This window comes from Hypomesus transpacificus, chromosome 3 (assembly GCF_021917145.1).
Source record: "Hypomesus transpacificus isolate Combined female chromosome 3, fHypTra1, whole genome shotgun sequence".
NCBI lineage: Eukaryota > Metazoa > Chordata > Actinopteri > Osmeriformes > Osmeridae > Hypomesus > Hypomesus transpacificus.
Genome location: NC_061062.1, coordinates 2027935 through 2041213, shown reverse-complemented (window position 1 = coordinate 2041213; position 13279 = coordinate 2027935). Strand labels below are relative to the sequence as shown.

Sequence of the window (13279 nt, the reverse complement as noted above, 5' to 3'; positions counted from 1 at the left end):
CCCCCCCCCCCCCCCCCAAAAAAAAAAGAGGTCAAATCAACATGTTGGGGGTGGTCGATACATTTATATCGTTCTTACCTGTTATTGTAAATATTACAATATCTTTACCATACTTGGCGATACACAGAAATGTTGACTTTATGGCAGGGAATATCACACACAGAATGACACTGCCATAGTCAAAATTCGCTATAACTCAATAACCACAGTGCGCGAGTGACCAGTGTGCAATACAGAAGCTGGTTAAATCACCTCACCGTGTAGCTACCGCGTAGTGAGAAAGTGCAAGAAAGGTAAGTTAGCTAGCTAATACCGGTAAGTTTTGCTCTTGAATATTTTGTTGGTGGCCCTGACTACAAAAGTTGTTTAATGGAATGTGCCCCATGAGCTGGTGTAATGGATTGGATTTAACATAATATGCATACATTACGTTAAACAAGCAAGAGACTGTATTGCAAGGACGTAACCATGGTTTAGACATTGGGGGGGTCCAAATGAATATCCTTCCCCATATATTTTTTGTTAATGTTCAGTGCATTGCCTACAATTCTATATTTATATATGAAAATTCGCACATTTAGAACATAGTTTACTACATATCATAGTCATAGACTACATTGACCATTTGAATTCACATCTAAAGGAATAGTTGGTTTCTCCCCGGACAGTGACTGCCCTTCTGCTTACACATTTAGCTCGGTATCAAGTTACTTACTGTTAGAAAAAACCCGCGTATGCTTGGCTGCTGGTACAGTTTTCTCCGCTTTTTAGGTAACCTCAAATCCTCCATTACTCTACCTCCTCTCCAACAAGTTAACTAACATTACTTTCTTTGCTCTCAACTGACTGACCATGACAACGCAGAACGACGCAAGGTGGATTCAAACGAGTGTACAATTAGGATGGGGGGATTCACACACTCACACAAGTTTTCTTAACCAACAGAAATAAATTGAAAATAAATAAGACAACAAGAGACCGATCCATTGACAGGGTTCATCAAAGGAGAACATATATTTTACATATTTTCTGCTGTATATTTGGGGGGACAGATTCAAGGTCGGCCGAAGCCTTTATGGGGCCCTAAGCAGAATTGAATTTTGGGCCCCTTTGAGTCGTTTTAAAAATTAATTACATAAAACTGTAATTTAATGTGCTCTTGGGGGCCTTCTGGTGGACACGGGGGCCCTAAGCAGCCACTTAGTTCGCTTATGCCTTAGGCCGGCCCTGGACAGATTGGTATTTTCTCAATATTGGGGGGTAAACGACCCCCCCAAAGAATGCGTGGTTACGCCCTTGAGGGATTGTAAGACTTCAGTTCACTGAAGCACGCGCCTGCGCTGTACTGGGTTCCCTTTACGCCCTGGAAAAGAAGTTGACCCCCCCCCCCCCCCCCCATTGTCATTGTATAATTCGCACACTGGATAAAAGCCTCTGCAAAATGAATAGTTACCAATAAATTATCCTTGTCCAGAAGCATGAATACTGCTGTAGAAAATGTTATAACTTTCATCACAGATAATTTGACAAAAAATGGAGAGCTTCCCTACAAAACTTAACACAGATAGGCCTATTTAGACGATTTCCACAGAAAGATTTTAACAACTGTTAAAACCGATCAACTGAATTTGTTGATCGGTGCATTTATCCCTTAGCCTACAGGTGACTGTTCAGTTTGAACTCAAATAAAACCATCAAGATTACACTCTTGACTAGTGTCCCATGGCTGTTGATTCATTCTTAATACAGCCCCCCATTCCACCCTTGGAAACAAACTGTAAATACATATATGGCATGCTTCTAATATGCAGGTTCCTCCTCAACATTCCAAACCATTTCAAAATTGACCTGACACAGACATGTATTTCATACATGCCCACAACATTTCAAGACAATTGGAGTAATGGCTGATTTTATTTTTTTTATTATTCACAAATTGTCACTGTAGAGAAAAATCCATGTTTCCGACATTATGGGTTCTTGAGACATGTTGGCCTGATGAGGTCAAAATAACACCCTTTTGAAAGTGACAACTTTGAAGCGTGTTCTGTAAGGCCACCTGTGCTCTTGTTGAGCCCATCATGCAGAGATCCATTCTTTAAAAGTTTTGACTCAGGACTGGGAATGACATCACACCTGAGTCCAGCAAACATTTCCAGCCCAACGAGTGCTCAAAAACCAGCCCAAAATGCCTGAAAACTAGCCCAGTATTTTTTGGGTGTACAACGAAAGAGTTACCACATTTATCCAATAGATGCCTCCATCGTTAAAATGACTGGTGGATTAATATTTCCTTGTTTTCTGCTATTCTCACGTTTCATTGGTTCATTACAACAAATTATTTAATCATGCCGCTTCCTATCATTGAACAGAGACACGGAGCAACAATGACTTTATGAAAGTGAGGAAACACATTAGTAAAGGAAGTGTGTATAGGTTATGAACTGTTAGTGCTCGCTCTCCCCATCCCTGCTATTTCCCGCTCTCCCATCGCAGGTCATCCCAAGGCAAAAATGCTGTGGCCACATGAGGTTTAAAAGTAACCCAAAAACCTCGAAACGCGATTTAACAGTTTTTTGTGTTTCCTGATTCGGCAAGAAAACTGCAGATATTGTTCTCAGTATCTCAGTCATTGCACAAGAGTCATGAGGAACTGAGGATAAAAACTTTTCGAAAGGGAAAAAAAGATTTTCACAAAAATATTCATGGTCAAAAACTTTTGAAAGGTTGAAAAATATGTTTTTTTCTTACAAAAAGTAACCTTCGAAATGTTGAAAAACGCAGCACCCTTTTCCATTGGAAGTAAGGGCACGGGAACAGTCAAATATAGACCATGGTAAGGGCACCTTATAGGGTACTGCATCACATTTTCTCTACTATAAAGGAACTCATTAAGACATGTTTTGACATTTATAGAGGGGCATCCTTTGTCTAATTTTTGCCACTCTAGAGAGTATTTTAGAAATGCTTTTTCAACCCTGGGGGCACCAGGCAGTCAGCCCCTAAATCCTCCAGTGGACCTGGATACACCCATGGGGACAGTATATTGCACCTATAACTTTGGGAAAGCCAGAAGGAGAGGATGAAGTAATACAGAAGCTTGTCAACAGGCTAATTTAAACAATGAAAATACCATTTAATAAAAAGTCTCCTTGATTGTTTGTGTTTCAAGATTCCCTGGAAAACTGATGATGAAATTCAGGGTTCCCATTTTGGAGCAAAGTATACCCTTCGTATTTCCTGGCATATACTTGCCTTTGCTAAACCTTTCTGAGTCACCAACCCTGTTCAACAATGTCCCACATGCAAAAGACACACACAGATGCAGACAGACTGAACAGTCGTCAAGGTTAGGCTACAGTGAGTTTGCTTCCTTAAGTGTGATTCCAGCATAGTCTAGGCCTACCTACATAGACTGCAGTCTACTACCCTCCTTTCTACTCTTATAGTCTACTACTCTCCTTTCTACTGAGGACGATAGGTTACTATTCTGTGTTCATTGCCATCCTTATGAGTTGCTAAAGTGTATATATATATATATATATATATTTTTTTTTTTTAAGAAGTACAATAAAATCTATCTAGATAAACTATGCTGGGCCCGCTGAACCTATATGTATTCCACAGATACTGGTCAGGGAATCATTACTTCTGGCAAAAAAACTGCAGATATTGCAACTCTTCCTAAGTTCTCAGTAAATCTCAGTCATCATTGCAGAAGTGACAAGGGTCAGGAGGACAACTTGCATATGTAACTGGTGAGAGTACAGCAAACTCAAAATACAAAATCATCCTTAGACTCTCTGGTCCCATTAAACTACACAACATACACAATCAGGGTGACCAACATGATTATCTTCACTAACAAACACAACAACTGAAATTGGTTGATTAAACTTTATAGTTCTGAAGAAGTCCTTCTGTTTCTTTTAACAGTAGCATTAGCAGTAGGCAAACCACATTTACATTTAGTCATTTAGCAGACGCTCTTATCCAGAACGACTTACAGTAAGTACAGAGACATTTCCCCCGAGGCAAGTAGGGTGAAGTGCCTTGCCCAGGGACACAACGTCATTTGACATGGACGAGAATCGAACCAGCAACCTTCTGATTAATAGCCCGATTCCCTAACCGCTGACTCCGAACCAGCCACAGAATGGCTACTTGTCCAAGGAGTGAGGGTGGGGGCTTGGTCACCTCACCCTTTTCAGAAACCCTTAAGACAGTGTTTGGAATCCGTAGCATTAACATTTAAAATATTCACAATAAATCTATTTTTCATCTTACAATCAACTATTTCTCAGATTTGTGTACAATAGACTTAGACAACGAGAGAGAAAAAAGACAATTAGCAAACAACTCATGAGACACAGACTTGTAGTAGGCTATTGTCGTTTTGGACAAATCTTTATTGTACAGAAAACTCCAATATGACAGCCGTTATAGGTTCTTGAGGCTTTTTTCCCCTAATGAACAGTAAGGCATATGTACTTAATTTCAGAATTTTGGGACTTATGGTCTGCAAAAGGCATCACTTTGAAAATTGACATATTGGGGCGTGGCCTGTAGCGCCACCAATTGTCTCATGTGGGCCATGTTTGGGGCTCCCATTGACTCCCATGGAACAACTGTAATACCAATAACAATCGGGTTTTCCTACCGGAGGAACTCTAATAACAATAGGTATTTCTCGTCTTCTGAACTGTGGTTTTAGTCAACTGAACTCAAGTGTAAATATTTCATGGCCAAAATTCTATCATTGTCCCTTTCTTGCATCACAACAACTAAGGCTAGCACACTTTATAGCGCCCTTGCATGATTAGTTTAACTCAACTTAATCAGAATATATTCATACCTGTTAAACTCTTCGCAAAAGTGATATCTTTTAAGTCACTTATTTACCTGCTATCAAACATTAAATATTACAGATTAGGATACACTATATCTAACCTGTTCCCTATTATTCAAACAGTGACACTGAAGTGTAGAAATAGTCTTTATGTTATAGACAAGCCATTCCCGACCTTTTCCACTTTGTGGCCCACTTGCATAGCTCAAATATTTTCTCTGTTCTATAATTAAAGACAGTTCAAGGAGGCTAGTGAATGGAACACTGTTAGTAAAACATTAATGATGGGCTGCTCATTGTGTCTTCTACACAGTGGTTGTAGTCATCTGAACTCAGCTGTAAATATTTAATTGGCAAAAGTTTATCATTGTCTCTTTCTTGCATCACAACAACAACTAACCCTAACCTACTTGTATAGACTCATGCAACATCAGATCTGGCAGGCTATCAGACCCAAGTTTAATGCTCCATCTATTTACGAGAATTTTCTTTATTGATTTAGTCTGAGTTTATTCATATCAGTTATCTGAAAGTTGGCAGGGATTCAGATCTGCTTCGTTGTCTGGAAATCCAGAGTGCTGTAAATAAAGTTTATCAAGAGATCACACGAACAGATACGTGCACCTTGCCCAGTGCATTGTGTGACATCATGAGATAGACCACCTCGGAGACCAAGACAGTCAGGGAGAACAAACATTTTCTCTTCTTCCTTGTGCAGAAGCAACAATACTGCTGAAGATGTTTCTAACTTCCATCAAAGCTGATTAGATCTTCAAGTGAGTGATTTTATTATTATTCTTATAATACAATTATTTTGTCGCTCTTAAAGCATCCCTGTACAATATTGGTCAACAGGTATTCGACCAAGTACTGTATATGATTTATCAGTAACTTATTTGCCTGCTCTAAATCAATCAAGATGCTCGATGTGATATTAAGCCAAAATTTGGAGTATCTAATTTATGTGCTTGCTCGAATATTACTGTTTGGGTAGGGATTATTATTGCACTTGTGTGATAAGTACAAGTAACAAAAGATCAGGTGTTTTTTAATGATAATCTGGCTACTGATAGAGTGATACGTCAACATTTTTCTTCTTTCATAAAAGGATAAATCAACAACATGCAGGAGTTGCAGGGTGACACAATGCGTGGACTACACAGGTACCAAATCCAGCAGCATAAACACCTGCTTCATGGTTTGGAGCTGGAACGCAGGTACTGTATGAAGGAAATCGAGCAACAGCAGAAACGGTACAGCAGAGCTCTGGAGAGACTTAGATGCAGTGTCTCATCTCTGGGTTCTAGAACAAACAACCCCTGGAGATCCACTCAGCCCAGGCTGTCTGAGGCCCAAGCAGCCAGCTGCAGCATCCTGGTGGATCGTGTGACTATGGACAACAAGGCTTTTGAAAAAGCAGAACTGTACTCTGATACTGGAAGCCCAAGTTCAGACTTTCACAATTCATCTAATGCGGTGATGAATAAAGTTTGGTGGAGACAACCGCCTACTTGGGCCACCTTGACGTTTGCGGATTTAAGACAAAAACACATGGCAATAGTGCAAACAACGGAGCCTTTCAGAAGATGGCAGCACTTGCTTTTGTCAAATAACTGTCTAACTCAAAAGTCGAGCTTTGGTCAACAGGACCCCTACAACAGTAACACCACAAGATCTTACAATTACGTACTGAGAAAAGTGTTTGTTTCAAATGCATCCACACAGCATATTGAACGGAAAAAACAGACTGATGCAAGAGATGAAAAATACAGAACACAATAAGCTCCGAACTTTAACCTTTGTGAAAAAATACTAACATAAACAGTACCAGTGTAGTGGAAATGTTGGTCATATGCATATATGTATGTGTATGAAATCTATAATCTTCTATGTTCATTGGTAAGAGACAGGAAGGGAAGATACAGTGCCCTCCAAAAGTATTGGAACAGTGAGGCCAATTCCTTTATTTTTGCTGTAGACTGAAAACATTTGGGCTTGACATCAAACGATGAATGTGAAACCAGAGATCAACGTTTCAGCTTTTATTTCCAGGTATTTACATCAGGATCTGATGCACAAATTAGAAAATATCACCTTTTTGTTCGAACCCACCCATTTGTCACGTGAGCAAAAGTATTGGAACATGTGACTGACAGGTGTGTTTTGTTGCCCAGGTGTGTCCTATTACATACATTATTCAATCAATAAATACCACTGAATGTCTACACTCAGGTTCAGATTGGGTAAGATAGGTTTTGTCTATGCAGACTGTATTCAGAGGTGAAAACAACATGAAAACCAGAGCGCTGTCTTTGGGTGAAAAACAAGCAATTGTGAGTCTTAGAGAAGATGGAAAATCAATCAGAGCCATTGCAGAAACATTGGCCATAGCCAGTACAACCATTTGGAATGTCCTGAAGAAGAAGAAAACTACTGGTGCATAAAGTAACAGACGTCGAACAGGTAGACCAAGGAAAACATCAGCAGTTGATGACAGAAACATTGTGAGAGCTGTAAAGAAAGACCCTAAAACAACTGTTAGTGAGATCAGCAACAACCTCCAGATGGCAGGAGTGAAGGTATCACTATCTACTGTTCGCAGAAGACTTCATGAACAAAAGTACAAGGGCTACACCAGAAGATGCAAACCACTCATTAGCAAGAAGAATAGGAAGGCCAGGCTGGAATATGCCAAAAAGTACAGAGATGAACCTCGAAATTCTGGGACAAAGTTTTATGGACTGATGAGACAAAGATTAACTTTTACCAAAGTGATGGAAAGGCTAAAGTTTGGAGAAAGAAAGGAACTGCTCATGATCCCAAACACACAAGCTCATCTGTGAAACACGGTGGAGGTAATGTCATGGCTTGGGCTTGCATGGCTTCTTCTGGGACGGGCTCATTAATCTTCATTGAGGATGTAACACATGATGGCAGCAGCAAAATGAACTCGGAAGTCTACAGAAACATTTTGTCTGCCAATTTAAGGAAAGATGCAACCAAACTGATTGGCAGAGCCTTCATCATGCAGCAAGATAACGACCCAAAACACACTGCCAAAACAACAAAGGAGTTCATCAGGGGCAAGAAATGGAAGGTATTAGACTGGCCAAGTCAATCTCCAGACTTAAACCCTATAGAGCATGCATTTTACCTGCTTAAGAGGAGACTGAAGGGAGGAACCCCACAAAACAAACAACAACTGAAAGAGGCTGCAGTGAAAGCCTGGGAAAGCATCAAAAAGGAAGAATGCAAAAGTTTGGTGATGTCAATGGGTCACAGACTTGCTGCAGTTATTGAAAGCAAAGGATTTGCAACTAAATATTAAGTCTTATTCACTTAAATATGTTTTAAGTATATCTGTTCCAATACTTTTGATCACATGACAAATGGGTGGATTCAAACAAAATGTGATATTTTCTTAGTTGTGCATCAGATCCTGATGTAAATACCTGGAAATAAAAGCTGAAACGTTGATCTCTGGTCTCACGTTCATTATTTGATGTCAAGCCCAAATGTTTTCAGTCTACAGCAAAAATAAAGGAATTCGCCTCACTGTTCCAATACTTTTGGAGGGCACTGTAATTAAGTTGAGTTCAAAGGAATGTGAGGTGCTGATGGCTCTGTGGGCAGCTTGCCCTGGGGGATGGGTGAAGCATCTTATATGGCCTTCTGTCCTCTGGTTACTGTAAGGGGTCAATGAGACAGTTGCTCTGAACTTTGGCTAGAAGGACTGTGTCCTGTTTCATTGTTTGTGTTAATTAAAAGTATTGTTTGAAGATGGTCACACAAAGGACAGTTGACCATTTGACTGGTCAACCCCTGTGGCTTTATTATCTACTGCTCTGGAGAGAGATGCCACATCAAAGAACTTTGGGACACTTGGTATTGTTTCAAACTGTCACTAAGTTGAGTTAGCCAATCACAGAGTTTGCTACATTGATTGATTGACCATATAGAATGCCATTTGATCTTAAGTTTATATAAGGCAGTGCATGTGTGATGGTTGGCATCACTCCTGCGAACGACCTGTGTGGATGGCACCTCCTTCGCTGAGATTGATCAGCAAAGCTTTGTTTATGTAATTGTATAGTCTAATAAATTGTATTAAAACCATATCCCTTGACTATTCAGATCTACACAGTGCCACTCGAATTCTTCCTTAGCACCAGTCAAATCATGGGAACATTTGTCCAACCTTTTGACTGGTACTGTATATAGTACATTCTAAAACTGGTTGTTCCCATCCTAGGCTATCAAAGATGTATTCCTTTAAAAAATAATTGAGGACCTTGCTGTGGCCTGCACACCACAAGGTGGCGACATCGCCTTTTGGATCTCGCTGCATGTGGCTTGCCCGTCAGAATTGTAGGCTAAACATGGTGTGGGTGGGATCAAGTTCAAGCGATATTTGGACATCATTCTTCAAGCGCCGATAACTAATAGGCTAGATAACTTTTGCGCGTCACGCATCATAATTTAATTTGACACCAAAAGTGTTTTCATCATCAAAAAATAGGCCGGTTTCAATATCAATAGACAGCTAGAGGTGGTGCCCAGCTGCACCACGAGCGGACCTTTGAATCCGCTAAGGCACCCATTAAATTTCAACTATTGTTAAAGGTGTATATGTCTTAAAATAAGTTCTCCACATTTGGACATTGCATGCGATGTCAGTTTAATCCTTTGATCCGCATATAGTGTGGCGTGCTACATTGTCTCCAGTGCGTGCGCTGTGAATTCTTCTGCGTAAGCAGTTGACTAGCCTACTGAATTATCTAGAGAGGAAGTTGCGGGTGATGTAGCTCCACACCTTTCCGGTGAAGCAGCAACTCGACTGAAAAAGACGAAGGAGAGACCCGAAAGCTGGGTGGAAATACCAAGAGAACAAGGGGGAAACCGCTGGTAATATGCACTTTTTAATTTGGAGATATGTTAAAGTGACTAAAAACGAACGGATTGGTTTTAACGGGCGTTTCTGAATTTCATTAGCAAGAATTACTGCTTGAAATAGCCATCTAGCTAGCTAGCTAATGTTAGCATGCTAGCTACCTAGCCTAGCCAAGTTGAGGCTTCTGACACTCCTCCCAAACCTTTCTTCTTTTACAGAAGGACATGAAGGGGGTTTTGGTGAGTGAATGAATGACCCATCTAGTGACCGAACGTTCGGGAGAAAATTACCCTTGTGAACACGCGTGTTGACCTGCACAACGCTTGATGGAACAGCTGCAGCAAATTTTATTTCTGCTCCGGTAATACCAATACGAACAAGGCGGACGCTCCCGGCGAGGAGGGACCGCGAGACACGTCCACCAAGAGGAATTCACAAGCACGGCAGGCTTTTGAGGGCCTCGTTCAGTTTACCCACCACCTTCCTCTGCAAATATTGGATCAACCCACAGCCTCTTGATTAATGCGACTCGATATCTGACCACTTTAATGCACGTTTTTTCCAGCAATAATTTAACGTCCCAACGTTTTCTCCCCATTTGAACTTGAGGACTACTGCATACTTCACAGGAACACCTTGTGGCCCCAAACATTGTGGAGCAGATCAATGGCACGGTGCGAGTTTGAAGGGTAGTTTCAACCATAGCTGTCATTTATAATGTAAATGAACGCTTGCTCCTATTTGAGTAATGCTTCCTCTGTTGAGAAAATAGGCCTGTATCAAATTGAAAGGTTTTGCGTGAAGAAAGGGATTTTTTTTTACAATAGGAAAGGAATATATGTGCACTGTTCAAGATGGGGAAAATGCTATCAAAAATATTTGGCAACAAAGAGATGAGAATATTGATGCTTGGTCTTGATGCTGCAGGAAAGACAACCATCCTTTACAAACTTAAACTCGGACAGTCTGTCACCACAATACCCACCGTGGGATTCAACGTAGAGACTGTCACTTACAAAAACGTCAAGTTCAATGTGTGGGACGTTGGAGGGCAAGATAAGATACGTCCCTTATGGCGACACTACTACACCGGCACACAGGGGTTAATCTTCGTTGTGGATTGCGCGGACAGAGATCGCATCGATGAGGCGAGGCAGGAACTCCATCGCATCATTAATGACCGTGAGATGAGGGATGCCATCATCTTGATTTTTGCCAATAAGCAAGACCTACCTGACGCCATGAAGCCGCATGAGATCCAGGAGAAGTTAGGATTGACCCGCATCAGAGATAGAAATTGGTATGTTCAGCCCTCCTGTGCGACCACCGGTGATGGACTATACGAGGGACTGACTTGGCTAACATCAAACTACAAATCTTAATGATTGAGTGATGACTGTTTTAAGTCAGATCTACACAAAAAGTTGAGGCAAGTAACAAATAACCTCTGAAATGAATATAATAAAGACAACTTTGATTATCTTCATTTATTTTGATTACAATGTTGACCCCAATAACTAATTTATCTTCAACTGGGTTTGCTAGCTTTCAGTTAGCTGCTTTTCTGTAGCAGGTCTATATCACATTAATTCATTATTTTTGGCTTGATGAATATCTATTAAAACTGTTCTTAAAGTTGAGTTCCAGAGACCACCGCCTTTGCCTGTTCTTTTGTCCCATTTTTTATATATTTTTCTAACAAAGCTTTAGTTTTATCTTTCATTTGGACTGAGGCTTGGCTCATTCATGTTTATACAATAGTTTTGGTTTGCTAATGTATATGGGTCTGTATTGTTTAACCCCCCCCCCTCCCCCTTTAAGTTAAGATATGTGATGTCAGTAGTTTGAGGAACTGCAACACCTGAATCATAATCAAAGGAGAAACACCCTTATGTATTCCTACTAAAGATGCTATTGCAAGATTTGAAGTGTTCACCATTGCTTACAGTCCATCACATTGGACATGATAAAATAACGACTGGGAAGACAGTCCAGTGTTCTGTTAAACACTGTTTGGATCCATTAGCAATCAAGTGATTTCCCAATGCTTGGTGACATCGTGAGCTAATTGACCTTTTTGTGTCACGTGTTGGTTACATTGTTCAGAAGTAGGCCTATGCAACACAGGTTTACAGTAACTCAAATATGCTTTTCAGAACGCAGTTAGTCATGGGTATCATTGATAGTCATACAGTAAGATGACTCCCAATATTTCCAAAGGAATGTCATTCAGCACTGAGCTCTCGACCTTCTATCCCCATTGAAGAGTCTCAGAAAAAGAGACATTGTGATAGCCTATACCTGTAGCATGAGCACAGACACACAGGAACCACAATGCAGGATTGGCCGGTCTTGCAGTCAGAGCTGCTTACTGGCAAAATGATGAAGTCATCTTCTGGTGCAACTCTTAAACTCCTGTGTTGACTTGGAGGACCATGTACAGAACAATGTCATTGTAATGTCTTATTAAAAAAGTAATTTTAAACGTGTCAGTTCTTGATTTAATCCCCGCTGTTCAAAAAAGGATGTAGGCCAGTTGGTGTCATTCCTTTTGTGCGATCCTATCGATATTTGATATTTGAGTTATAACAAAAAAATTGGATGGTTAATACTTGTCAGTTTCCAAGCTCACGAAAAAGGGGAAACTAATTACTTTCACATATTGAGAGATTTGAGAACTGTTAGTTGAGGTTGAATCTCATAAGTCTTGTTTCACTGGCACCCAAGTGCCACTGTTGAATGGGAAAAATGTACAAAACAGGAAGTCCAACTGCTGGTCTCAATGGAAGAACCACAGCCACATGATCGTCTGTGTTGGGGGTTGGGGCGGGTGGCATGCTACACAAATGTTAAAACGACACAGCTGTTCTCTGCTTGCTTGTGTAACATTGAGCTAGTGCTGTAACTTACTGTCTTTGTATTTCATTCAAAAAAAGACTGCACATTTGTGGAGAGACCCTACCAGTTTATATTACATTTACATTATATGTAGAAGCCCTACCCCCGGAACTGTATAAATCTTTTATTGTTATTTTTTGCAGTCTGATTCTGTATGAGACTACTTCTGTTTCAACCTCTCATCAGAATCAGTAACCTCAAGGAGCTCCAATGCTTAGTCTAGAGAGTCATGTAAACTACAGTGGAGTCGTGCTGTTTCAATATCTACTCCAGGACTGGAGCCCAGTCACATATCACTACTCCTTAGAGCTTTTCTTTCGACGATGCAGAGAAAGGGGGCGACCAGCCTGCCAAGCATTTGCAGAACCCATTATTCATTTGACTGAGGCTACCAGGTTCCCCTTCACAAGCATGCAAAGCAAGACACACAGAGCATCAGAGTGTGCTATATGCCCGACAACCAAAATGTCAAACCCATCTTTTATTTTAAAGGAAGTCCCACCGTGGATTTAGAAGAAGGGGAGTCTTCGGAGGGGAGTGTTTTCCGGTGTTTTCCGGTTGGCCTACCAAAGGACAGCTTAATTTTGTGGTCAGTAAGGGGTAGATTTGGAGAAAGGTCAGTTGTATAAAGATCATGGATG

At 40.6% G+C, this 13279-nt stretch overlaps 1 protein-coding gene and 1 long non-coding RNA gene across 2 annotated transcripts; both read left to right on the top strand.

Annotated features, from left to right (window-relative positions):
• Positions 1 to 58: 58 nt before the first annotated feature.
• On the top strand, positions 59 to 6728 carry LOC124487978. The gene is made up of 3 exons (XR_006958576.1): positions 59 to 293; positions 5568 to 5625; positions 5958 to 6728. It is a non-coding gene; the product is annotated as an uncharacterized LOC124487978 (long non-coding RNA).
• A 2571-nt stretch (positions 6729 to 9299) lies between these two features.
• arf6b (ADP-ribosylation factor 6b) lies at positions 9300 to 12225 on the top strand. The gene is made up of 2 exons (XM_047050090.1): positions 9300 to 9754; positions 9959 to 12225. Exon 2 carries the CDS (start codon positions 10595 to 10597, stop codon positions 11120 to 11122), a length of 528 nt encoding a protein of 175 aa, XP_046906046.1. The 5' UTR covers positions 9300 to 9754; positions 9959 to 10594; the 3' UTR covers positions 11123 to 12225.
• The last annotated feature ends 1054 nt before the right edge of the window (positions 12226 to 13279 follow it).

Bases quoted from the DNA above. Each gene is read 5' to 3' on its own strand.
- arf6b (XM_047050090.1), top strand. From the start codon at position 10,595: ATGGGGAAAATGCTATCAAAAATATTTGGCAACAAAGAGATGAGAATA.